The sequence below is a fragment of the Hyaena hyaena genome, unplaced genomic scaffold (genome assembly GCF_003009895.1).
Source record: "Hyaena hyaena isolate Hyena2069 unplaced genomic scaffold, ASM300989v1 scaffold_545, whole genome shotgun sequence".
In the NCBI taxonomy this organism is placed as follows: Eukaryota; Metazoa; Chordata; class Mammalia; order Carnivora; family Hyaenidae; genus Hyaena; species Hyaena hyaena.
The window spans coordinates 60,275-88,123 of NW_024081178.1; the positions used below are offsets into that span (position 1 = coordinate 60,275).

General features: G+C 44.9%; 1 protein-coding gene across 1 annotated transcript in view; it reads left to right on the forward strand.

The window, feature by feature from the left end:
• The window catches only part of CSMD1 (CUB and Sushi multiple domains 1), a 467,695-nt gene that overhangs the window by 56,002 nt on the left and 383,844 nt on the right, over positions 1-27,849 (forward strand). Inside the window, exons 6-7 of the mRNA XM_039255776.1 lie at positions 25,469-25,651; positions 26,415-26,741. Of these exons, the coding sequence (XP_039111707.1) occupies positions 25,469-25,651; positions 26,415-26,741 (510 nt within the window). The remainder of the gene's footprint in view (positions 1-25,468; positions 25,652-26,414; positions 26,742-27,849) is intronic.

The following is a 27,849-nucleotide window of genomic DNA, read 5'->3' on the forward strand; positions in this document are numbered from 1 at the left end:
AAAAAAAATTTTTAAAAAGTACTGACAATCTTCTTGAGATTCCCATTTGTGTATTTGGGCCAAAGGACTTGACCACAATCCTCTACAAAAGCTATAAATTCAGTTGCTTGACAATACTTAAGAATAATCACTTTCATGGTTTTTCCTTTGACCTTCTAAATTTTCTTTGCATATGTCCCCCAAGTCAAATATTTTATTTAAAAATGTATTTCTTTACAGAGAATTCCATTATTTCCTGATCATACTCTGCTCTCTCCCTATGCCTCTTTGCTGCCGTAATATCTATAATAAAAAGGGATGAAATCATTCCCAAACAATCTATTAAGTCAGTATTCTGACAATTCATTGATTGATAACTACCAGTTGGGTTCTGAAACTCTTTCTTAGACCATATCATTATGTTATAATATTTAGAATAGGCAACTGCGAGAATTAAACAGATGGAATGGCGTGCACCTAAGGAGCTTTAATATAACCACATGAAAGTCTGATACTGTTAAGCATCTATTTACATATGAAAAATGATTACATAGCACTGTGTCATCACAGTAAGGAACAGACTGTTCCAAATGGCAGCCGATGGTATTTTATCTCTCACTGTAGGGGTGAGTGCTTATCACTAGGCTGGTAGAAAATGCCAGCAATAGACTATGAAAATTAATTTCTCCAGCATAATAGGTAAACAGGAAGAAATTCTTAAAAAGCCATTGAACAGGGGTACCTGGGTGGGTCAGATGGTTGTATCCAACTCTTGAACTCATGTCGGCTTCTGGGTTCTGCACTAACAGGGAGATGCCTGCTTGAGGCTCTCTTTCTTCCTCTCTGTGCTCTCTGCCCCTCCGCCGTGATATGTCTCTAAATAAACAAACAAACAAACAAAATATTTTTTTAAGTCCTTGAACATGGGGCACCTGCGTGGCTCAGTCGGTTAAGTGTCTGACTTTGGCTCAGGTCATGACCTCATGGTTCATGAGTTTGAGCCCCGCTTCCGGCTCTGTGCTGACAGCTCAGAGCCTGGAGCCTGCTTCAGATTCTGTATCTCCTTCTCTCTTTGACCCTTCCCACTCATTCTCTCTCTCTCTCTCTCTCTCTCAAAAATAAACATTAAACAATTTTTAAAAATAAAGTCAGAGCACATGTACCCCAATGTTCATAGCAGCATAGCAGCACTCGCAACAATAGCTAAAACATGGAAAGAGCCTAAGTGTCCATCAGCGGACAAATGGATCAAGAAGATGTGGTTTATCTATACGATGGAAAACTACGTGGCAATGAGAAAGAATGAAATCTGGGCATGTGTAGCAACATGGATGGACCTTGAGGGTGTTATGCTGAGCGAAATAAGTCAGGCAGAGAAGGACAAATATCATATGTTTGCACGTATGAGAACTTAACTGAGGAACAAGGGGGAGAAGAAGGGGGAAAATGGTGGGGGAAAGGGAGAGAGGCAAACCATGAGAGACTCTTGAATGCTGAGAACAGACTGAGGACTGATGGGTGTGGGGGGGAGGGGGGAGATGGGCATGGAGGAGGGCACTTGTGGGGATGAGCACTGGCTGTTATATGGAAACCAACTTAACAATAAACTATTTGTTAAAAAATATAAAGTCTATATAACATAGTGAGTGATTTACATAGTTCTTAGCACATAATATGTGGTTACTAAATACTATCTGTTATTATTAACCTTGGCAATAATAGTGTAATAGCATTTTCCTCATGGCAGATATTCCTAGATTCCATGGAAGATACATCACCAAAAATGAGAAGCATGCAAACATGTATATGTTTGTGTATGTGCATAAATAAAAGTTTATGTATACGCCTGTATATGTATGTGCATGGATTTAACAATTATGTTTTAGTCTAGATGCCCCCCTGTATTGTCCTATGTATATATGTGTGTGTGTGTACACACATGCGTGCACGTGCACACACACACACACACACACACAGATATCAATTACTGATCATAAAAGAGATAGACACAAATACGAAACTGTCGATGTGACCGGCACAGCTGAAGTGGTCCCATGCACAGCCTGTGTGACCAGACACAGTGGCTGTGGCTGTGGCGTGTGTGTTAGGCAGTGCGAGTGGGAGCTGGTAGCAGTGCGTCCTGATAAGGAGAATGACCAATTCAAGAGGAACAAATAAGTGACACCGCCATACTTTGTTTCATGGTGAAGTTTGTACTAAAAGTGTGTTTTAACAACTTTGGGAGGTATATTTTATGACAGCACTCTGCACACATTTAAAACTCATAATCAAAGGGTTCTGACAGATGTGTCCAGTTGTCTTTCACTGTTACACGGTGACAGCCCGGAACAATCCCATCACCCCATGGAATTTCTTGTCCCGCTTTGTCCCTAGCTGCAGTTGTTAAGAGTAAAGTTCCTGTCGACATCTGAGAACCAGTCTTTGCACATATGCGTTCATTTCTCCCCGGAAACCACCTAGGAGTGGGATAGTGGCATGTTTAGGGCGTGTGTCACTTTTTTTTTTTCTTTCATAGTTTATTGTCAGGTTGGTTTCCATCTAACACCCAGTGCTCATCCCCATAAGTGCCCTCCCCCATGCCCATCACCCCCCTTCCCTGCCTCCCCCCCATCTGCCCTAAGTTTGTTCTCAGCATTCAAGAGTCTTTCATGGTTTGCCTCCCTCCCTTTCCCCAACTATCTTTCCCCTTTTCTCCCCCAAGGTCCTCCGTTAAGTTCCTCCCAGTCCTCCTATACGTGGAAACATATGGCATTTGTCCTTCTCTGCCTGACTTATTTCACTCAGCATAACACCCTCAAGTTCCATCCACATTCCTCCTACACATGGCCAGATTTCATTCTTTCTCATTGCCATGTAGTATTCCATCATATAGATAAACCACATCTTCTTGATCCATTCATCTGTTGATGGACACTTAGGCTCCTTCCATGTTTTGGCTGTTGTTTAGAGTGCTGCTGTGAACACTAGGTACGTGTGCAAGAAGCCATCACATTGACTGTGAAGTGGTGGGGGCACTTTATGAGGCCGTAAGCAGTTGCATTTCTCTGCACTTTGGGCAGCGTTCAGTGCAGTCAGTCTTTTAGACTTTAGCCTTTCTACGAGGTAGGCATGAAAATCTTATTTTCAGCCCTCATTTAAATTTGAATGCCTTCTTTGGGGTCAGGGTCTCCGTAGGCACGTTTGGAAGCGGGACTGAGGACCCCCCATGTTGTTTGCTCCCCGAGGACCCCCCATGTTGTTTGCTCCCCTGTGTCCTTCCTCTGTGAGGACCCTGGCCGCGGTCTGAAAGGTCTCAGCGGCGCCCAAAGCCGTGCTTCTCGGAACGGCCCTTTTACCCCCGGAAACTACATCAGGTGACAGTTCTGGCTGCCGAGGTGTTTCTCTCTTCATTCGCCTTGGATGTTAATTAAACATTCACTGCATGCAGTTTGAACATTGTTTTTAGACCCTTGACCAGCCTAGTAGAAATTGTCTGGGGCTTTTAAAACATACATGATACTTTTCTTCAATCTGCTTAATGTCAAATTTCACACACTGGCAGGATAATACCTATTTTCTAATGAAATTCAGGGAGGAGAAAAGGTAAATATTATCATCATATAATGCAGTTTGATAAAATCGCTGGGTTCTTGACTGAAGTAAGGCTTAATTTCACTTCTGGATGTTAAAACTCCTTTGCCTTATTCAGGTCTGTCCACAGAAGGGCACCTGCCAGCTGAACGGGCTGTCGGCTCAGCTCCTCCTCAGCTGCTCTCACATCACAGCCTGGCAGCAGCTATTTGACATGCAGGCACCTCTTCTCCAGGCAGTGGGTCCTCTGCAGAGGGTTTCGAAATGAGCTTTTTTTTGCATTTCTGCATTTGATTAAAATAGCTTATTAGTAGCTGGAGTACATTAAATACTACCTTTACATGTCCATGGAATTTGGGGGAAAAAAAACTTACAAAAGAAGTTTCAGGAAGATCTGTATTTTCCAGGCCCGTGTTATGGGAATGAGATTCGCAGAGGATGGCCTAGTAAATTGTTTCATATCCAATATACCTGAAATGTGAATATTTTCTCATAAACATTATTGATGGCAAAAAGTTCCCATAGAGTGTAAAATAATCTCCATATTCCAGAGTAAATTAGTACTATGTAGTTTCTTTCTCTTTCATCTTCATTGAACAGTTTTACTTTTGACCACGGGAGTCATTTTAAGTCTTTCAGAAATATACCTGTAGGGATTGGTGAACAGTTAAATGTTATTAGCACTACTTAATTTTTATGATCACTTCTAGTTATTCTTAAAAGATGACTGAGTCATCTACTTATTAGGAACTTGGACTTTTAAAAAAAACTACGGGCTATTTCTTCCTTCATTTTCCTGTCTTCAACTTCTGCTTCCCATTTTAATTGTTGCATTTTATGGTTTGTAATAAAGTCAGGTGCCCATAGTATTTCAAAACACAGTAGAGTCTGAACATTGTTATGCTACCCAGTGTTTTAGAAGGTAACATAACCAGGCACAGCCCATTATCATCACTTAGCACCAATCACCTGATCCCTGGCCTCTATGTTTGTATACTGCATGGCTTGGTGTAACATTTGAGGTAGTGGCTCCTAATGTTAAATTGATGTGAGTTAACAGGTTTTATTTTTTAAAGTTAATTATAGTGTCTGGCTTTGAAACTGGCAGACGAGGAATAAAAGCCATGTATTCTTGTCATGTGTCATCGTCTGTCCTGTGAGGAGTAACTGCTTCAGGTGACGTTGAGGAAGGAGAGGTGTTGATTTCCCGGAAGAGCCGACATGGGCTGTCTCCTGCTTACTTCCCATCAACTGACTTGGAAAGTGATAGCCCTAATTAGAAACAAAAGAGGAGTGCCTGGGTGGCTCAGTGGGATAAGAGTCCTACTTTGGCTCAGGTCATGATCTCAAAGTTTGAGAGTTCAAACCCCGCATCGGGTTCTCTGCTGTCAGCACGGAGCCCATTCTGGATCCTCTGTCCCCCTCTGTGCACCCCTCCGTTGTGTTCTCTTCCTCTCAAAAATAAAAAATAAAAACAAAAGTGCTAGCTAGACTATGTGCAAGAGAAGTCAAGAGCTGTTCTCAAGTATCTGTGAATCCACAGGATTGAATATGCAGAACAGAATCGCTTCTAGTTGTAAACAAGAAACCACGCGGCGCGTGTCATCTGGGTGGACTTCTTGGGAGCGGCATTGACCTCCCGGAGAACTGAACCCTGAGTCTGGTGGGGGCATCACCTCTCTCAAGAGCAGCGGATTTCAGCCCTTATATTTGCTGGTATTAAAAGAGAAATGTGGGAGAGAGGCAAATACAAATTCTCACGAATTATTCAGGGTATTTTTAGAGTGGTGCGGCTTCTGGTTTGTGATTTCTTATCCTACACAGACCGCACTGGGTTTCACGGTGACACACTTCTACTGGAGATCAAGTCCCTTTGGTTCTGGAGGCAAACCCAGCACAGACCCTCAGGCGTGTTGGGCTCTAGCTGCGAAGCCTTCCATGATATCCTCTGGCCAGTCCAGCCTTCATAGGTCACAGTGATCTGAACTCGGTGTCACTGCACATGCGAGAGCGTGCTCTGGTCTTACCGTTTTCCGCATGCTGTCCTGTGGGCGGAAACAGTACACTTGAACCCACCAGAATTTTGTTCACATGGTTATCAAGGGCAGAAGGCACAGAACAACAAAAGCAGCAGAAAAATGGAAGCTCTCTGGGCTACAACAGGGAATTTTCACATCCCCCGAAATGATTGCCAAAGACCCCCCCCACATACACACACCGGGCAGTTCCCACCCTGGGCAGTTTGCAGTGACGCACAGCTCCGTGAGAGTTCATGGCTACGTGCACCTTGTTTTACATGACTGTTACCTGAATGGCAGGTGACATTTTAAAAAGTGTACATATTTTCCATGTCTGAGTAACACGCACCAGTCTATCCTGAGAGAAAGGCCAAGGAAGAAATGCCATTCCATAGCGCAGGAACACACACTTGTTTTAGTCAGTGAATAAGAAAATTTTGTGTACAAATTATGATAGTCAGGCGATATTCTGGAGATCACTTAATTGCTTTCTAAGATATCATGACATGAGCGACAAGAACAACAACTAAGGAATCTTACTGTTTCCTTTCCGCCAATCTGCACACGGTCATTAAGCTACATTATGCATAAGCAGACAGGAATGTAAACAGACCGCAGGTGTAACTCTGTGATATGTTTTGCTTGACATACTCTCAGCGAGTGCATAATAGGGCAGTGTGGCCTGCTGTTCAGTCGTTTCTCAAATTTTTAATCTCATCAAATTGCATTTTTCATAAACAGACTATAGTTGGCACCATCTGGCTTTATCAACCAAGTACAGTAAATTCTGTGTAAATCATGATATATTAAAATTTTTTTTTTTACCTTTTATTTATTTTTGGGAGACAGAGTGTGAATGGGGAAGGGGCAGAAAGAGAAGGAAACACAGAATCTGAAGCAGGCTCCAGGCTCTGAGCAAGCATTCAGCACAGAGCCCGACATGAGGCTCAAACCCATCAACCTTGAGATTCTGATCTGAACTGAAGTTGGACACTCAGCTGACTGAGCCACCCAGGCGCCCCAATCGTGATATATTTAAATTTTGTCCTCACATGCAAATTAGCTTTCTATACTGATAAATGTGTGTCCCTATTGGTAGTTGAAGAATTAGTACATACAACAAAGTGTTTTGAAAAGTGATGAATTATAATAAAATTTCTCTAGAAGACCATTGGAGAGTCTGCTTTTCCACCAACAAGTATAACAGTATGAGATAAGTTTCTGCATTTGGGAAGTGTCTAAAAATAGTCAGCTAACTTAGGTGTTTGTTTCTTTGCATGCCTGAATGAACTGGTTTAAACCAAAGGGCTGCTGCCATGGGACACATTGAGTTGATGTCCATTGTCCCAGTGGCAAGGGGACGCAGGAAGGGTGGGCAGAGTATGTGCTTATTCCACGATGGAGAGATTTCACTCCTAAGACATTGCCCAAGACAGATGAGACTTGTGTGTTCATAATACATTATTCATACTAAGTGAAAATAACTTAAACTTAAAACAGCTCATGTGTACGTGAAAATAACTTAAACTGAAAAAAAAAAAAACCCTCATGTACATCAGCTGGTAATCAGATAAGCAAGTTGTGGTATATCCATACAATGGAGTATTATTAAGATGTAAAGAAATAATAAGTCCTGATATATAAGACTCTCTGAATGAATCCCAAAGTCATTATACAAGGCAAAAGAAGCCAGACCCAAAAACGTGGGTCCTCTGTGATTCCTCTTCTATGAAATCCTCTCATAGGGAAAACCATGATGAGAGGAATTGCATTACTGGTTGCCAGGAGCCCTGGAAACGAGAGGGCATTGGTGAGAATGGAACACGAGGGAATTCTTGGAGACACAGGAACGTTCTATGGCGTGATTACATTGATGGGGACACAACCATAGACCTCTAACCAGTCCATCGAATGAAATAAAAACTCATCAAACGGCTCATTTATATGTGGTGAATTTATTTACATAATTTATTCCTCAAGTGGGCTGATTCAAAAAATAATAAGTGCTAGACTGGAATGAGTAACAGTGAATGACCAGAAAGTAATTTCTTCTGCTTAATTTTTTGTTCATAGTCCTGTATTGCTAGCATAGATAAGAATATATAAAATCATGAGAATCAAAGAAATGGAGCCAACGTAGATTTGATTAACTTGATTATTTTCCAACTAGATTCCCAAAAAGCAAGTCTTGATCTACTCCATTTGTCACGTGCTCTTTTACAAACTTTACTGTGATTTCTTGTGTCTTCTGATTTGTTTTTCCAACTGACTTCTTTGATGATACAGTGTTTAAGGTACCTTCATAGAGGCTCAACTGTAAGAATGACAGAGGTACACAGAACACGTGTGAAAAGATTCTTATCAAACAGCATTTTATGCAAGCTGAGTGGAAAAACAGTTTCTGGAAAAATTTCTCCACACCCAAACCTCTTGGTTCTCCTTTATATTTAACCTATTTCAAGCTTTGTTTCTTTTCTGTTCCGTCAACAAACCCAAGAAGATTTATTGAATGTTCTCCAGGTCTCCAGAATGAGGGTGTGTCTCAGAGGACACTGGGCAGCTAAAGCATTAACCCCGCTCTGCACGAAATCCCCATCTCTTCGAGAGAGAGGGGGCCAATACCCTAAATAAATGAAACAGAACTTCAGAGAAAAAATATTGATGAGGACCAGAGTGGCCAGCAGACGTCTCATTGATCAGATATTCATAGTAAGCACCAACTGGCTACAGATGACAGGAGCCATTCTATGGAACTTTAGAATCTATAATTTACAAATTTGGGACCAATAATCTCAGGGATTTAGAGCCTAATCAGTAGAGCTAAATACTTCGTCTGTGGGCAGTGAAATTTAATGGGTGTACAAAGCTATCGTTTTCCTCCACTCATTTTTTTGTGTACACTAAATGGTAGAGGGCTCTTTGGTAGGGTAGAGGACAATGTTTTGTTTTGTTTCTTATTCTAATTAATAATAACCAGGTTTTATCTACTTCTTCTACCTTTCTTGTGAATACACCATTAGCCTTTTTGTGTGGCTTCCGCAGGAGCTGTGGGCTCAGGAGCGAACCCTTCCATGCACCACCCGCGCCTGGAGCCTTCCTGGCCCGTCACTGGGCGCAGGCTCCGGGCTCCACACCAGCCCTTGCCCTTTAGGTAACGATGAATTTTCCTCTGGAGTTAGCTTGCAGATGTCTTGCATTATCAGTTTAATTTGTAAAAAGTTGCCTAGAGGCACCTGGGTTGCTCAGTTGCTTAAGCATCCAACTTCAGCTCGGGTCATGATCTCATAGTTTGTGGGTTCGAGCCCCATGTTGGGCTCTGTGCTGACAGCTCAGAGCCTGGGGCCTGCCTTGGATCCTGTGTCTCCCTCTCTCTCTGCCCCTCCCCTACTCACACTCTGTCTCTGTTTCTCTCTCTCAAAAATAAACATTAAAATATTTAAAAAGTTGCCTAATAATTCCATAAAAACTTTAAAATGTAATTTTCATTTTCCACCCTGAAAATGAGCATAGAACCAGGCAAATACAGTTTTTACTGTTTTCAGTTATTCTAGTAAAATGGCCACCACTATAAAACTTCACAGGACTTCAGTGCCTTTTTTACAATGGACGGCACACAAGAAGACTGTGAGTGCTCAGCATTGGTCTTTTTAACGTGACATAAACCTGATTATTAGATGACCGACCAAAAGAAACAATACCAGTGATTATTCTCAGTCACAGGAAGCATTTTACTTTTTTTTTTTTTTTTTTTAATTTTCGTGTGTAAAGCTGTGACCTCTTTAGGATTTCTTTTTTAACTTGAGGTGTTAACTCTTGGAATTTAATAAGAACGCGTGCTGCTTCTTAGAAACTTGCAGGTGAATCAGCACATTTGAATCATTTCTCTACTTTTCTTCTAGTTTCCTCCTTAGTAGGATCCTGGGTCATGGTTGTTTTAAAGGGATTGCCTAGAAAGGAGATTTCTGATTTATCTGAATTTCCAAGTTGCTGGATTGTTACTTGAATTGTAACAATTCCATTTTTCCATTCCAGAATTCCAATTTCCATTGTTACTTGAATATCATTCTCCTGATGTCAAAATCAAATGTATATGTGGTGAGTGTGTATATATATACATACATACATTTATTTTAAAACACAAATAGTGTGTCTATTTTTATTCCTTGAAAATGGGAATTCTAGAATTGTATAAAAATTTTACACTTTTTAAGGACTCAGGTCATCTGGTAAGCAGGAACTTCATCCTCCTTGTAGAAATTACAAGGTGGCAGATTATATTCTTAACAGCGACAATGAACACAAGAGTTGAAAACAGCCCAGGAGCATCCGGGCAGTACAGAGTGTCAGCCTCACAGGCCCGCTCCGAAGGTGCTGCATCCGCATGCTGACACATGTCACTCTCTGGGCCACAGGCGAGGCTCCTGCTGAGGTTAGGGACCGTGGCACGGCCCCGTGCATGTTTGTACGAAGCCCATACCTAGGTAGGGCTCACCACTGAGTACTGCATACGGTCTCAGAATTCAAAAATGATGACCCCTCCCCCCAAAAAGCATTAGCTCTTTGTGCATTTTGAGTATAATATAAATGAAAGTAAAATCCTACTAAAATTATTTTTTACTACTGAATTTTTACTAATTAATTCCGGAAATAAGATTGAATTACACATGCCTTTTATTATTCTCAGGTGCTGGTCATTACTAATGGCTCTTTTCATTGTTTTTCAGCTTTTGCAAATATTCTGTAAGAGTAGGGAAGCTGGTGAACTTTAAAGGGTCTCGTTTGCCCTTGCCATTTTCTCACATATTCTGACATCGATGTGTGCACTCACGTATCTGATCACCAATTAGAACGTTTTGTGACAATGGCAGTGGCGAGGTGCACGCGTCCCGTGCTGACACAGAGTGGCAGGCTCACTGGAAGGCAGCGATGGCGGAGACCAGCCCAGGCCAGGCCTCTTTGCTGGATGCTGAGCAATGATGGGTCAAAATCTTCAGCTCAGACTCAGTCCTTTGACATCCCAAATCAAGGGGCGCCTGGGTGACTCAGTCTATTGAGTGTCAGACACCTGATTTCTGCTCATGTCTTGATCTTGGGGCTCGTGAGTTCTAGCTCCACTTTGGGCTCTGGGATGACAATGAGGAACCTTTTGGGATTCTCTCTCTCCCACTCTTTCTGCCCCTTCCTGCTTGCTTGCTCTCGCTCTCTCTCCCTCTCTCCTCTCTCTCTCTCTCTCAGAAATAAATAAAAACAAGTCCCACATCAGGCTACCAATCAGCAGGGAGATCAGGGAGCTTGGCCTCCTGTTGTAGCTGATCAGTATTTGGAATAAAATGGTCACTTTCAGATTAGTGCTCCCTGGAGCCCAGTGTCTATCTTCCTGAGCATCACCACAAATAGAGTTCTCACCTATGGCAGTGCTTATAAATAGTTGGGAAAGCGCAAAAATTAAGTTTGGATACTGACCCTCCCATAGCCTCCATGAGATGAGGGAGAAGAGCTGAAAACAGTTAATTTCTGTGAGTCCTGCTTCCTAGATTTCTCGGATCCAGAATTTCACAGCCGGGCCCCAGAGGGGAAGGAAAAACAGAGTAAACTCTCTCCCAACCCATCTTCGCTGTTGACAGTACCTTTAAATGCATCTCATTTTAGTCAAAAAGAGCACATTTGGGTGAAAAGCAAATACAGCATCTTACGTACACAGCAGAGCCTCCCCTGACTGCACACAATGTTGACAAGCACAGGCCACTGTAACAACCATCTGCCACGTCCAGGGGTGATGCCATGGATGGTGCAGGGAAAGGAATGGCCACGGGAGGTTTCGCTCCTTCCAAGTCCCGGATTATGCTCCCTCCATGGTTTTCTGTAACACGGGAGCCTTAGACTGCCTCCCCCACGTGCAGATGCTCGACACTGCAAAGGGCGGTGGGGCTGTGTGTCATTCATGGGTTGCAATCTCGTGGTTTTAAAGTTTATTTAAATATTTTGAGTGAGTGCGTTAGTGAGAGAGAAAGGATCCCAAGCAGGCTCCACACTGTCAGTGCAGAGCCCGACACAGGGCTTGAACCCACCAACCGTGAGATCATGACCCGAGCTGGAATCGAGACTAAGATGCTTAACTGACCTAGTCCCCCAGGTGCCCCTTCAATCTTGTTCTCTAAAGACAGTGAAAGGGAATCACTTATTTTAGATATTTCTGAGTCAGAACCTTGGGAAAAATGAGAATGCAGGGGCAGAGGCTGTTGCTCCCACCGTGGCATCCTTCTCTAAAAGACAGAGAGTCCCTGATCTGGGGCATGTTGTCACCGGCTCACCCAAAGCGGTAGTTATCTGGTAGCCACGGCTTACCTGTTATCTGTTGTAATGCCTGTTTTCCTGATCCCTAAATTCAGGATGGAAGTGACAGTCGAGTAGCCAGATGAGAAGAAGGGCGGACACACAGCCGTGTCGAGTGGCCTTTACAAGAGTGAGCACATCGACAGCTGTGCTGTACCTTACATGATGCGTAAATGCTTGGGACTGACGCTACCAGAGAGGAAAGCTTTCGTTTTCCAAAATCTAATGTCACCCACAATTGTAAGGAAATGTTACCTCGGTAGCTGGAACAACGTGGCTTCTGAAGATACCAGTGGGTTGCAATCCTGTGAGAAACCACAGGGAATGTACAGGAACCTTCTATCTGTGGAAGCCACATAAAAATATACCCATTTTATGATATTTTTTCCATATTTATGGAAATATTTATGATAATATTTCCGGATATATTTTCTATCGAGATAGACTTGGAATGCAGTGTTGCGTCAGATTAAGGTGTGTGGTATGATTTCACGCATGTGCGTATTGAGAAATGATTACCAGAGTAATGTAGATCTCTCACCTCACACAGCTACCATCTGTGTGTGTGTGTGTGTGTGTGAGTGTGAGGTGAGGAATAAGATCTGCTGCTCTCTCCTCAACCTTCAAGTGTACAGTCAGTGTTATTTCAGGTGCCCAGTCCCCATGTTGTGGGTTACATCCTCAGGCTCCTAGTAATAAGGCGAACAGCAACTTGCAACTCGAGGACTGTAGCCTTTGACTTCCTTCCCTCCTTCCCCCACCTGCCTCACCCCCGGCAACCACCAGTTTGCTGTGTCTAAGAGGTCAGTTTAATTGCATTCCACTTGTAAGTGACATTATACAGCATTTGTCTAACTTCCTCACTTAGCAAAACGCCCTCAAGGTCCATTCATGTTGTGGCAAAAAGCAGGATTTCTTTCTTTGTCATCACTGGATGGTACTCCATTACATATGTACACACCATAGTTTTCAGTCATTCATTCATGCACAAGTGATTGCAGCGTTCCCTGCAGTGGAACATGGGGGTGCGGATATCTCGTCAAGATGGTGGTTTGTTTCCTTCAGGTATGTATCCAGAAGTGGGACTGCTGGATTTATATTGCAGCTTTTTTAATTTGGGGGGGGGAACCTCCATACCGTTCTCCACAGCAGCTGCACCAGTTTGCAGTCCCACCGACAGTACATGAGGGCTCCCTTTTCCCCATATCCTCGCCAACATCTGTATTCCTTGTCTTTTTGATGCCAGCGCCGGGGCAGGGTGGTGGCTCATTGTGGTTCTGATTTCGCTTCTCCTGATAATGAGTCAGGTTTGAATGCCTTTCGGGATACCTGTTGGCCATCTGTATGTATGTTTTATAAAAAAAATGTCTATTTGGGTGATTTGGTCATTTTTCCATTATGCTAGTTACTTATTTTATTATCAGTATTTCTTTACTACTCAGCTGTATTGGTTCCTTACACATTTTGGATATTAACCTCTTACAGATACATATTTATAAATATTTTCTCTTTCCATAGGCTATTTTCACATTGTTCATCATTTCTTCTGCTGCCCAGAAATGGTCCAGCTTGATTTCTGCTTCTGATGCTTATGTGTTCGGTGTTGTATCCAAAATGTCGTTACCAAGACCCATGTCAAGGAGCTTTCCCCCTGTGTTTTCTTCTGGGCCTTTCATGTTTTTGATCTTACAGACTTTAATCCACTTTGAGTTAGTTTTGTGTGTGGGAAGAGTTCAGTTTCACTTTCTGCATGTAGATGCTGAATTTTCATAGCACCTTTGTTGGAGAGGCCATCATTTCCTCATTGAGGGCTCTCAGCTCCCTTGCAAAATACTAGATGACTTTAGACACGTGCGGTTCTCTCTGGGCCGCTGTCCGGTCCGCTGATCTGTATGGCTGCTTTTCCGCAAGCACCCCGCTGCTCTGATCACGAGAGCTTTGTAGTGTGCTCTGAAGTCAGGAAACTTGATGCCTCCAACATTGTTCTTTCTCAAGATCACTTTGGCTCTTTGGAATCTTTTGTGGTTAAGTACACATTTAGGATTTTTTCCCTACTTTTTGTAAAAAAAAAAAAAAAAAATGCAGCTTTTCGTGGTCCAGGGGTGGTCCAGGAGCTGCTTCAGCCTCACCTCTGAGTTCAGGGATTTTCCCAGCCATATCTTATCTCTGGATAGTTGCTAGTTGGTCTTCTCATGAGGAGGCTGTAGTCGGGAATGACCTATGTCACGTCTTAATCATATCACTCCTGATCAATTGAGTAATAATTATAAAAATCCAAATAAGTATTCTTGTACTGACTGAGAGCTCAGCAGCCTGTACTGACAGTGTATCTCCCATGTCAAACAGAAGTTGTATGATCTCGTTAAAAATAGATTTAGGGAGGGGCAACTGTGTGGCTCAGTTGGTTAAATATCCAACTCCTGGTTTTGGCTCAGGTCATGATCTCATGGTTTGTGGATTCGAGCCCCACATTGGATTCTGTGTTGACAGCATGGAGCCTGCTTGGGATTCTCTCTCTGCTCCTGCTCCACTTTCTCTTTTTCTCTTTCACAATAAATAAACTTAAAAAAATAGATGTAGGGAGATAATGTGCACCAATGGGAACCATGAATATGCGCCAGTGGGAACAGCACATGGTATATTGTAAGACTTTACTCCTGATAAATCATTCTCACTAAAAGACAGGGATATTAGCTTATATAATCCACAAATTATCTCGTGAAATTTTAAGAAATTGCTGTCTGCATGTATGACTAGGGATGAACATAATTTTAGGAGTTAGTAGCACGCATTGAGCACTTGCATGCACAGATTTCCCCAAGTGCTGTGGGAACAGAAGAGAAAGAAGGCGCTGAGCCTGTTGCTAGCTCCTCAGCTCCCGGGGGAGATGGGTTACAGAGCACAGAGAACAGTGCTGTGTGTGCTGTGTTACGAGCTGCTCCCTCACACTGCACAGCCCTGCCCGGCCCCAGGCTGCCCTGCGCAGTGGGAGTGGCGTCCCCTGAGATGAGGTACCAGAGACTCTGAAGACACGGGCAGTTTCTCTGGGCATGTTCTGATGTGTGACGGCCCACAGGGGTGACATCCATCAAGCAAACGTGCTGCGTTTTCTGACAGGACTGTTATATCTTGTCTCTATCATACCTTCTTTGCACCCCTTTTTGAAATTCAAGTATACTGCAGATCCATTCTCTCGTGGATGTTTAGAACCTGTCAGGCGCCACCTTCAGACCAGCTTTCTCCCAAGTGCCCTGCTTGTAGTTGACCTTACGGTAGTTATATGTATAAATACGTGTGTATGTATATTGTCTAAAGTACATCTGAAGAACACTTATTTTTCAAAACAGTCCATAAGTATAAAAATCCCTTCATGGAAACAGTCAATCACATTTACTGCCAAGAATTAAATAATTATATTCAAACCAAATTCTTACTTAACAATACGATATTTTATCTAGGATACTATCATGAAGACACGGAGCTACATTTCCAAATAAAATAGATGCATTTTGTAAGTAAAGAAAACAGTATTTTTATTTTCCATCTATTACTTGTATATTTTTTTTCTTTTTTTTTTCATTTCAATTTAGAACAAGGGCTAAAGCTTGATTACACTTCATAAAAGGACCAGGGGATATTAAAACTCTCTTGATAGGTGTGCCTGGTGGCTCAGTCAGTGTGTGGGAGCATGGCAGAAGTTATAGCACATGTTTGTGTGGGGTATTTGGCGCCTGGAAAGGTGGGTGACAGATTCCATGAGTGAGCTGTGTGTGTTCTCTGAGATGATTCTAAAACAGTGTTTTTAGTAAAATGTACTACTAATGGGAAAGCCATGATGAATACAGTTCATATTTTTTGCTAAGTTGTAAATCTGAGATTTTGTAATGTCACAAAAATATAAAACCAGAAGGGACATTAACAGTTAACCAGTCCTACGGCCTTTGTTTCTCATTAAGATTAGATAATGCAGTTAGGCTTTTAAATCTGGTTTCTGATACAACTGAAACAAAAATATTTTCACCAAGAAAGATTGCATTTACACGTGGTTGTAGTACTTCCTCTATTTTGAAACCAAAGAAATCTTGCAGAAGCTTTAAAATATTCTTCTGTGAGTTCCCAAACCATAATGTAAAGTAGAAACACGTGGAAACATCCCGATTGCTTCAGAAATAGTTGCAATAGGTAAACTGAATTTTGGGAATGCTTACTCTTAAGTGTTTCCAGCACGCACTGCTCTTCATAACAACAAATAACAAAATCATAATAATGCAGGTTTTACTGGAACCTCTTACACCCCTAAGTGAACTCTTTGCGATGGATGAAAGGAACAGGGCACAGTTGTAATCACTGATAGAGATTAGTGTTTCTTGTCTCACCGTTCTTCTCTGGACCTGACTAAAGTACACGTTGGAGAAATGTGAAGGAAAGGATGGAGGTATCCGACTTTGACGGACTAGGGAGCAGCATTCCCCAGAAGAAGGATAAGCTGACGGTGAGAGCATTCTGCGAACAGGGGACCAGGGCAGGGACGCGCGCCAAGGAAGCTGTGGGACTTGGCGTTTCCCTCCACAGAACGTTGTGCACAGAAGGGCCAGCTGCTGACCACCCTCCAGGGCAGATGGGTCAGGATGTGTGGGTCGACCGCCGGGCCCTCCCCAAGTGACAGGACAGGGCGAAGACCCGGGAAATTCTGAACAAGAAGTCATACATGTGTGTCGTCCTCATGAGCCAGATGCTTCTAGGGTGATAACCTGTGGTGGGACAAGTAGGTCTTCTGACACCGTGACAGGCGGCAGGGAGAGGACGGAGAGCTTTTCTGCTACTCAGGATGGAGTCGACCTTATGTGGCCATAACAGTGTGAACCGTCCACACAGCCTTCCCAGGACTAATGGCCTTGACCCTCAGGCTGAACACTGGTGAGTGTTGTAGACAACAGACCAAAACGCAGTTTCCCTCCATCCACCCTAATCACCAGTACCCCTTCCCGTGCTCTCCTGTGGCAACTTGCTGGTCCAGGAGAACCTTCCCTCTCTTAAAAGATGGGGAAGTTAAGGACCAAGTTTGGGCCCTCCAGAGAGCGGGAGGGGCATTGGACACGAGACCTTGGCCTACAGGGAGCACCTTGACGACTCCCTGCTGTGTCCTAAAGAACTTGTCGTTACCAGAGCTTTCCAGAAGCTCCATTTTCATCTTCGTGTGCGCCACCTACTCCTCCTTCTCACCCAACTCCGATGACCCCCAACCCACAGAAGACCCCCAGGCTTCTATCTTCACCATGAACAAGGGCCTTCTCATCCTCACATGGTCAGAGAGAGGGTAGAATAAAAACAAACCAGTGCCCCAGGAACCTTATGCTCCTGTAATCAGAGAGTACTTTTCCCTCTAGAAAATTCACAAAAGTAATTTTTCACTGCACTGTAAACAGTGCTCTCAAGAGTCTTTTTAGGAAACATCCCTCAGCATGAAGGGACAGGAGGTCCCTCCTTTGACAATTCCCAGCATCCGCCAAGGGCATGATTTCAGAGCCCAAGTCTGTTTAGTAGAAAAGCTCTGCCAGAGAACATAAAAGCAACTGATCTTGACCTTAGAAAGGACTCATTTATTATACGGTGAGTTGACCTCATGGGAACAACAATTTGTGGAAATAGTGTGTTGATTCACATGGATATTAGAGTGCCAGGCTGTAGTAACCACGCAGGTCGGAGGGTCCCCATGGTTCCGCAGGTGGCAAGTCCGACATCACAGAGCTGGCAGCTTTCACGTCCCCTGAGGCCTCCCTCTTAGCTAGCAGGTGGCCGTCTTCTCCTTGGGTCTTCACAGCTTCCTCTCTGCGTGTGTCTGGCCCTCTTCTTAGAAAGACACCGATCCTGGGGAATCAACTTAGTTACCGCCCTCGAGGCGCCACCTCCGAATATGGCGACATCGAGTGTTATGGCTTCAGCATCAGTTATGAAGGGGGTGCATAATTCATCCCATAACAACTCTGAACAACTATTGAATAACAGTTAATTCAGTATTGTAATCCCTGATAATTACTTGCTATGCCGACATCCTGGGTTGCCAATTTAGAGTAGAGCCATATGCTTGGGTAAAATGATGTTATCTTATAAGATGAGATGTCTGACAAGAACACAGGCCTGAAAAGATGGTATGCCAACTCTGAGGAAATGACCTAATGAAGTACCCGTGGGCAATGCCAAGATTCTCCAGAAGCAATTTTCGATTTGCTCTAATGCACAGATAATTGGATAATCAAGTGCCCAAATGTTGTGCCTAATTGTAGAGCAAAGTTGAAAAAAAATTGACCAGGAAAATGTTTAAATTATTCATAGCTAAATGCACACTTCAATCACAAAATAATCATTACAAATTAGGCACAAGCTGTTGATCTCAGTAGATATAATAGACATAGGATGCTTATCTTTGGTACTCTATGGTAAGTAATAATAATGTCAAGGAAGACTATGTATTGATTATTATTAGTAAAAGCCCAACATCTATCTTAGGACAGCAGATATCAGGTGTTTATGTCTAACAAGTATGACTTCCTGTCAGAGAAAAACTAGCTATGAAACATACTTGGAAGAATTAGTGAATTTATATGCTAGGGCTGCTAAGTAGAAGTGTCTGGAATGCTCTAATAAATGGTGCCTTTCTTCCTTTCTATACAGTTAATCTCCTTAGGAAAAAAAGTTGATAACAGGGCCAGTGATTTATTAAACCTCTCCCCTAGTTTCTAAAATTTAAATTGCTTTTTATTTTCCCCTTAAATATGCACCTCTTTCTCCTCTTTATGGCTATACATCCAAGTGTGCCTTCAAGCCCCTGAAATTCCAAAGCAATTGGAAGTTAGCCAGTTAATGAGTACCTGTAAATTGCTGTCTACTCCAGCAAAAGTAGCCTTGGACCCCTCCTCATCTTTATGCCAGGATGAAGAAAGAATTAAGAAGTACCCACAGGTTTTGATTTATTATATTCTGAAGCATTCTCTTATTTTTTTTCTTTTTACCTAATTTGTTACTCTTCTACCTATGTGAAAATAATTTTACTCACATTCACATTTTGTCTCAAAATACATTTACTTTTATTTGCTTTAATTATTTAACTCAAGGCTTATTCCCACTAGAATTTTTAAAAACTTCTATTTTTTTTCCTGAAAACTAAACACAGGGTAGAAAAATATTTAAACACTATGCTGGTGAACAGAGCCACACATATTAGAAATGATTTTACGTCTGGGAGGTGATTTTGTTACCACTGAGGTGATATTTTTGGTAGGAACCCAATTCAGCTTTTAATTTTGCTGACATTCTGTGGCAGATGTTGTGGATTATCCATAAGACTTATCATTTATTTAAAAAAACCTGATTTTTCTTTGTTTTTCATCCACTGTGGAGTCTAATATGACATTTCCTGGATCTTTCAAGGGAATAATGACCCAGGTGACCTGCAGGGGACAAAGAGAGGTGAACAGATACGGCTCTGGAAAGTTTGGGGGTATTTTTTTGCTTGTTTTTTGTTTCGTGTGTGTGTGTGTGTGTGTGTGTGTGCGCGCTCGTGTGTGTGCACGCGCGCGCGCGCGTTAAAGAGAAAAGCCAGCTCGCTGCCCTTTGGGGAAACTTTAACTCTTCACTTCCTTCTGTCTTGAGACCCAGCAGCCCCTTTGTGCCAAGACACCACACCCCTCGAGATGTTGGCCCCTGAGTCCGGGGGGGGAAGGTGGGTCGGGGGCATCTGGGCTCTTGCCAACTTAACCCACCTGCCCCTCTGCCCTTCCAAAGTCTGGGTGCATGAGGAAAAGAAAATACTCATGAGTTCAAGCTAGCGTCATTGAACTTTTTTGTTCCTCGCAGCCAAAGGCAATCCTAATAAAATGAAATTCACAATACTTAAGGACACTAACTACTGTACGCTGGCCTGTGACACAGAGAGTAGTTTAGCATGTGAGATGACCCACTGTCCCTGTGCTGGTGTGGCTGCTGCATAGGTTTATTGCACACATTGAGTCATTTCCACGTGATTATTTTCAAATAGCCATAAAGAATAAATCCACTTTGGTGTTTCTCTTAGATGTGTACAGCTTTGCTTTAATCCAAATGAAAAACTACTGTCGGGAAGCTGTTCGTGTTTCCCCTTTGACAGTACATGCTGTGTGCTTATTCTGGAAATATTTATTACCAGGGGTTTGTCTAAATCAGTCATTTTTTTTTTCAATTTTCTGTATCTTCACCCCGGTGCTGACATGCTTCAGGGAAAGGCATGTCGGGTGAGACTGGAGGGGTGAAATTCTGTACGCTCACTGTCCAGACCCTTGGGGTCCACCAGGAAGTGTCCCCCAGGTGCTGCACCTCAGCGGGCTCCTGTGTTTTGACATCTTGGCAACCAGCCTCTCTCATCCTTCTGCCCCGACTGGGGCTGCCTGCGGTCCTGGGGTGGGTCCTGTGCTGCTCGCCGCTGCCCCTCCTCCTTCCAGGGCACCATGTTCATAGTGCAGCTTAGTGCTTCCTTGGAAAACACTGGAATGTGAGACCGGGAGGGCGGAGCTCCGTGTGATGCTGCTGTGTGGGCAGGTGTGGGAACCACTGTGTGCAGGCGGCCAGAAGGCAGAGGCCAGGGCAAAAGAGGGCTCTATTTAACTTTGCTGGAATTAAGACTGCCTCACTCTTTAAAAATGCAAAATCTCAAAGCTTCTAGTTAACGGAAAAAACATCGTAGTACAGAGGCATCTTTAAAATGATCAGGTATTGCATTCGGTGATGATAATATGGGGCCAGATGATGTAAGGATCAGCTTTACCTAAAGTTCTAAAGTTGAAGGGCTTGGGGCGCCTGGGGGGCTCAGTCTGTTAAGCATCTGACTCTGACTCAGGCCATGATCTCAGGGCTCATGGGTTCTAGCCCTGCATCAGGCTCTGTGCTGACAGCTCAGAGCCTGGAGCCTGATTCAGATTCTGTCTCCCTCTCTCTGCCCCTTCCCCCTCTCATTCTCTCTCTCTCTCTCTCTCTCTCTCAAAAATAAATAAACATTAAGAAAAAAATGTAAAAAGAATAAGGTTGAAGGTCTTTTTCCTTCCTTTTGGACCTGTCGCATCCTGAAAACAGGGGTCCAGTAATGCTGGTGTTGGTTAGGAGGGTGGAATTAACCCTGCAGAGAAGTAGAACGTGTCCTGAGGAACATCTCCTTAATGCCCAGGGGATGGTGACGGCCACTGACCCCGGACTGGTCCTCTCTTGTCCCTGAGTGTGGCCGGCTCCACCGGGAGCTGCCCTTGGCTGGACGGCTCTGGACCAGACCCAGCTGCAGTGGACACCACAGGATGAGCACTGGGGGCTTTGGCCGCGCATTTGTGACCCTGGTACAGACATGAGAACAGCTCTGATAGGACAGATGTCTCACCAGGTGTGACGGCCGCCATCAGTCTGTCCACATCACTGCTCTGTCAGCTCCTGGAGTGTAACTAATGGTTTTCAGTCCTAGCACCTTGGCACAGAAGATGTGCTCCTCTGATAATGTGGGAAGAGTATCACAGAGAACAATAGAGCCAGCTTTCCAGGAACATGAAATAAAAGACCTGTGACTCGAACCTGCATTGCCCGCGGGGCACCCTTTTCTGTAATGCCTGTTGCCCACCAAGCATGTATAAATGGGTTCATAGAAGTTAACATCTTCAGGATCATTTGGGATGGAGTTCTTGGCAACAAAGAAGCAAAAAACCATAGAGTTGATACCTCTAAGTTATATGTATTTTATGGTGGCATTGAGGAGCCTCCTCTCCCACCTCTGTTACGGCACATGATGCTTCCCAACAAATTAGCAAACACTTGGCCATCTCCCGTGGTTTCCATAGCTCTCACAGCATGATTATATGAAAGCATCATGAAAGAACCATATCCCAGTCAAGGTCAAGAGGTCCTCTGTTGCCTGATCCATGACCTGCTTGTTGCTCTGGTGTTCCACTTGCCTCCCCCTTGATCGCAGGACGGCAATCTTGCTGTTGCCCAACCCGGCCGGGGGGCTTCGTCACTCAGCCCCGGGCTGTGGCTCTGTCTTCTGTCCGTGCGGTGTTCTTCTCTCTTCCGCTCACGCGGGTGCTCCCTCCACACCTCTACTCAAATGTTTCCTCTGCAGAGTCTAGCCCTGTTTCCACCCGAAACGGAGCCCTGCATGGTCTGTGTTCCCTCTCACCTTGCATTCTCTTTCTGCCGTACGTGTGTCCCCGGCTGGCGTATTTCATACTGCCTACTGTTTTCCGCCGGCTGCCCCAAGCTGCAGACCTCACACGTCCGTGGCCTGCTCTGTTTGCTTGTGTCCTACACCTGACAGCCAGAACAGCCCACGTGCTGCGCTCCCCATGCTGGCCACAGACCAAAACACTGGCCAGAGGCTAGCAGGTCTTTGTAGGGCAGAGAACAAATCGGCAGCCTGTCTTCTACCGGAAGCTGGGTCAGACATCTCAGAGGGTCCTTCAAAGAACAAAATACCAAGAATCTACTTGTTTCTGGCACTATTTTTAGTACAGACATGGATTAGTCATCATTCTGGAAAAATCTGCAGTGTGATGAGGCAGAAAGACAGGCTCACAACTGAAATCCATCCTGACTGGATGGGTTCTAAAACCTCTCCAAAAAAGAAAACAACAAAAAAAAAACCCTGACTTTTCTAGAACAGGGAGCAAAATCTGGGCTGTGGGCTATAATGAGGGTGGAGGCCATGAAGGAAAAAGAGGACATGCCGTAGATGGAGGTGGGGGGCCAGCAAGGAAGGGCGCCCAAGAGATTTGGGACTGCTCGCTGTGCCTCTGGCTTGAATGTGAGTGCCCTTCAAGGAAAGGCAGAAATTTAAGTTGAAGATGCGTAAAGTATTTGGAAAATGCACACCAACAGTACGCTGCTGGGTCCCTTTATGCCACACAGGCGGCTGATAGGCGGATCTGCTCACGCACCTGGGGGCTGGTTGAAGAAGGTACAACATTCGGTGGAGTGTTGAGGAGGAGACACAGAATGGAAAGTCAACAACATGGAGGCCCCAGGGTGTCAGAAAGTCTTGTGGATAGAGTTTGATAAGGGACCTTGCAGCAGGATACTCGGTTGTGTAAAGGCTCCCTGGGGACCTTAGCTGTGATGGGAACAAGGCTTTGTTCCTCTCTGCCCGTGCTGGGACCCTTCCAGGTGCGTGGTGCACAGATGAATAATCAGCTGGGTCTCCCTTAGCTGTGCACTGTTCCCCGTGCGAATGTCTCCCTCAGCCGTGCGCCACTCCACGTGCAAGCATCTGCGAGCAGCTAAGCTCTCCATCTGCATCCACACTGCGGGTCTAACTACAACCGTTTTGAGTCTGAGCACTCTGCTCACTTCTTGGACTCAATTAATGTAGAAACAGCATTATCCCAACACGCCGTCCTGTATTTCCTTGTAAGAAGGAACTGTGGTAAATCCACAGAATCACAGATGCAGAACAAACTTCTAAAAGTCTATGGTTGCTCACAATGTTAGTGATGGCTAACATTTCAAGCCCTAGATCCTGGCTATGTTGTGTGAATTATATCGTTTAACTCCCTCTACTGACCTTTGAGGTAAGGAAGCAGTAGCTGATGATGTAAACGTGAGGCTTTTGAGAGACTGAGTTGCTCATGGTGGCCATTCAGAGACCAGGAGTCTCTGGCATCCTGATTCCTGACTTCAGGGCTGTGTCCTTTGCCAGGACCTTGGGGTGCCCAGCCCCTACACAGCAGAGAGGCTGCACCAACTGAAAGCTGGTTTTTGTTACAAACCATTGATTTGCCTTTTATTCAAGTCAAAAACAAACAAAATTTGGTGCAAGGCACCCTCACTGTTAAAGTCAAGTTAAGTCCACTCATGGCTCAAGTCACACAACTTGAACTTCAGGGTCTGTCCTTAAGAAAACATGGTGTCGGGGTGATTTCTTTGGCCTGTGTTGCACTCAGGAACACTTCTGTTCCCATTAACTGTCACTGTAAGGGTCCCCTTCTTTACTTGATAGCCTGGGAGGTAGAGGAGCACATTGATGTGACCGTATTCCATATATTGCGAGTTGTGACACCATTATGATGTTACAGCTGACTTCACTTCTTTGGTAAACTTCTTTGGTAAACTCTCAGATGTCAAGTTTCCCCGCTCATCACGGGGTGTGTATATGTTCCCCACAAGGTAGGCACGTCCCGAAAGACCATCCAGAAACTCGGTCCAGTGCCATTCTACAACATTCCAGAAAATTGTGAACGTGACTAGAAAGTAGTTAGATTGCTAATAAACCTGGATTTGAATGTGTGTCTGGTGGGCACAAGAAACTAGGATAAGCCCATGAAGAATCTGAGGGGGACCAGTAGATGGACTGGGGACGTGTGCATGGAAACCATCCTGTGGTGGTTGAAACTCACTTCTCTCCCTGCCTCCACTCCCCAGTCCTGCAGGGAGGTTTTTTACACTGGGATTCAGATCAGGTCCTGTTTCATCCTAAAGCCCTGCAATGCCTTCTTCCCGGGGTACTACTCACAAAAACCTAAAACCTGACAGGCTGCCGGGGTTTTGGGGGGGGGGTGTCTCTCCCTTCCTTTCCGGCTATCAGGGCGGACCCACCACACTGGGCTGGTATCTCTTTCTTAGAAGGGCTGATTTCAGACTTCCCTTGGGATGTTTATACCTTCTGTTTCCTCCCGCATCCACTATTCGCAATCCTTTGCACCTCTTCATCTTGCTTCAGACCACCTATCACGGTCTGAAATCCTACACATTTAAAAACTTTCCTCCTTTCCCTCCATATAATGTGAGCCCCGTGAGTGCAAGAATTCGGTCTTGTTTGCTAAGTAACCTCATTACCTAGAACAGGACCTGACGTGTAGTTTGCTCTCAAGAACTATTTTCGTATGAATAAATATTTAATTCATTTTGTGTAGTTAACATTTAAGACGGAGCAAAGGTTGAAATATATGTATACTCTTGACGCGTTTGTATCCATCTTTCATTACAGTCGTGTTTTAATGAAAAAGGGGCTTGATTTCTGCCTATTTTCTTTTCACCTGAAGACCATTAATATATTCCTTTTGTTTCATAAACGAGTCTTAAGATTAAGGGAAAGAATATTCACACTCATTTATTGATTTAAATATTCAGTAGGGAATGGACAATCTTACTTGTGTTGTTCACATTAAAAAAAAAAAAAAAAAACAGATGAAAACGCCTTGGTATTTACATTTTAACACCAGCAGTTCTGGACAGGATGTGGGAGGCGTGGGGGCCAGGCAGGGGCATCTAATACTTGTAACGTCTGCATTACCAACATGTGTGCAACCATCCGGCTCCCTTAGAAGACGATAAATTAAATACCTTTCTCTCAAGTTCACTCTCCCCCCGCCCCCAGGCTTTTGCAATTATATGTTAGATGAAATGAGCATCCTTTTGAAACTCTTAACAAATCAAAAGCTACAAGTACAGCAGCAGAAGTAACCACTCACTCACTTTCTGAATTGTTTAAAAAAATGTGCACTGAGTGTTTTGTTTGACTGTTCGTTTTTCTCTCCCTTTTTCAGAAATTGAAAAGGGAGGATGCGGGGATCCCGGGGTCCCCGCCTACGGGAAGCGGACTGGCAGCAGCTTCCTGCACGGGGACACGCTCACTTTCGAGTGCCAGGCGGCCTTCGAGCTGGTGGGGGAGAGGGTCATCACGTGCCAGCAGAACAACCAGTGGTCGGGGAACAAGCCCAGCTGTGTGTGTGAGTGCCGGGCGTCCCCAGGCGTCCATCCTTATCCCTTGGCTAATGCTGTAAGAAGGAGGCACCACAGCATCCGTCTGGGTGTCAGTGCCTGGTTCTTGTAGGTAAAGGGTTTTAACAAGTAGAACCAAGCACTTCACTGCAGTTGAAAAGCAAGATTTATTTTGTGACTAAACGTAGCGTGGCCTGGAAAGTGTATTCGGAATTGTCAGACCCCAGACCTAAGTCCAGCAGGCGACCTCCCCAAAAAGTACACGTGTCCATACATACGTGTGCACACATGCACGTAAAGTGATTTCAAGTCACACCCTTAAGAGATAAATGATCCAAGAGATCTTTATATTATCCCCGTGGTTCATTGGTCTGCTTTTCTGAGCTATTATTTGTTACCCTGTAACTGATAAAAAATAAGTAACTTGAGAACCTGCATTTTAAAAGCCAACGTAAAATAAAAACAGAAAGGCGACATGAATAAGCACCCATACGATTTTCCGGAAATTGTTCCCACGAGGCAGGTGTGCCTTTTGCTATGAGCGCCCGCCCTTCTGAAGGCCGAAGGCCCCACTAGACACTGTCTGTTGGGCCCCCGTCCCGGAGGCCGGCGGGGAGCCCCTCTGAGCCCAGCCGGCGCCCGGCCACGGCCGGCCCGCGGTGGCCCAGGGGACACTGTGCTCACGACTCGGGGAGAGGCGGGGCGTTCAGCGGCAGAGCTTCGGGTCCGCGCCTGTGCGAGACCGTCTGCCACACGCTTGTGTCTCCGCAGTCTCGTGCTTCTTCAACTTCACGGCGTCGTCGGGGATCATCCTGTCGCCCAACTACCCCGAGGAGTACGGCAACAACATGAACTGCGTGTGGCTCATCATCGCCGAGCCCGGGAGCAGAATCCACCTCATCTTCAACGACTTCGACGTGGAGCCGCAGTTCGACTTCCTCGCCGTCAAAGACGACGGGGCTTCCGACGTCACGGTCCTCGGCACGTTCTCGGGCCACGAGGTGCCGTCGCAGCTGGCCAGCAGCGGCCACGTGGTCCGCCTGGAGTTCCAGTCCGACCACTCCACCACCGGCAGGGGCTTCAACATCACCTACACCAGTAAGCCCGCCGCCGCCCGCCCCGGCCCGGCCCGGGCCGCCGCCCAGGGGTCTGTCTCCTCGGCGCCCCACGGCCGCACGCTGCGTAGTGACGGTGCCTCACGGCCACACGCTGTGTAGTGACGGGGTCCACGGCCTCACGCTGGCTGCGTAGTGACGCCGCCTCACGGCCACACGCAGCGTAGTGACGGGACCCACGGCCTCACGCTGCCGGGCCTCACGGCCTCACGCTGCGTCGTGACGGCGCCTCACGGCCACACGCTGGCTGTGTAGTGACGCCGCATCACGGCTTCACGCTGCGTCGTGACCGGCACACTTCCGTGACCGGCACACTTCCTCGCTGTGTCCTGAGTGCCATTACGTGGTGTCTGGGACACCTGTACCATAGGGACTAGCTCGTGGGCCTGTTCCTTTCTGTCTGGTTTTCTCCTTCCTTCGTCCCTCCCATCCTCCCTTCCTCCCTCCTTTCCTCCCTCCCTCCCTCCCTTCCTTCCTCCCTCCCTTCCCCCCTCCCTTCCCCACTTCCATTCTTCCTTCTTTCCTTTCTTTCTTTCCCTCCCTCACTTCCTCTCTTCCTTCTTTCCATCTCTGCATCCATCCATCCACCTGTGCAGCACGCTCCATGCAAAAACTACTCTAGTAAATGGATGGGGCCATTTGAGGGCAGGAGCCATGGATTAGAGCACCAGTACTAGTATATACTTAGTGAATTTTGGTAAAACAGCTCTCTCTCCCTCTCTCTCTCTCTCGCTCTTTTTTTTTTTTTTTTGTCTCAGAGTCCTCATTTGCAAACCAGATTGTATTTAACAATAATTACTTAAATGCATTGTTAAGGTAACAACATTAAGTATGAGTTATAAATCATAATTTACTGGCTGCCTGCTTCTCTTAGATCCTGTGCTTAGGATTTCCCAGTAATTATTTATTTCATTTAATATTATAGAAGCTCTGGGATGTAGGCTGGGCGTTCCTTATCTGAATTAGGATGTGTAATCGTATCATCAGAGTATCTGCCAGGGGGCAGAAAAAAACACTAGAGCCAAGGTTCTAGCCCAGATGTGTCTGATCCCAAATCTTTCTAGCACCTGCCATATATCTTTTTTTTTTTT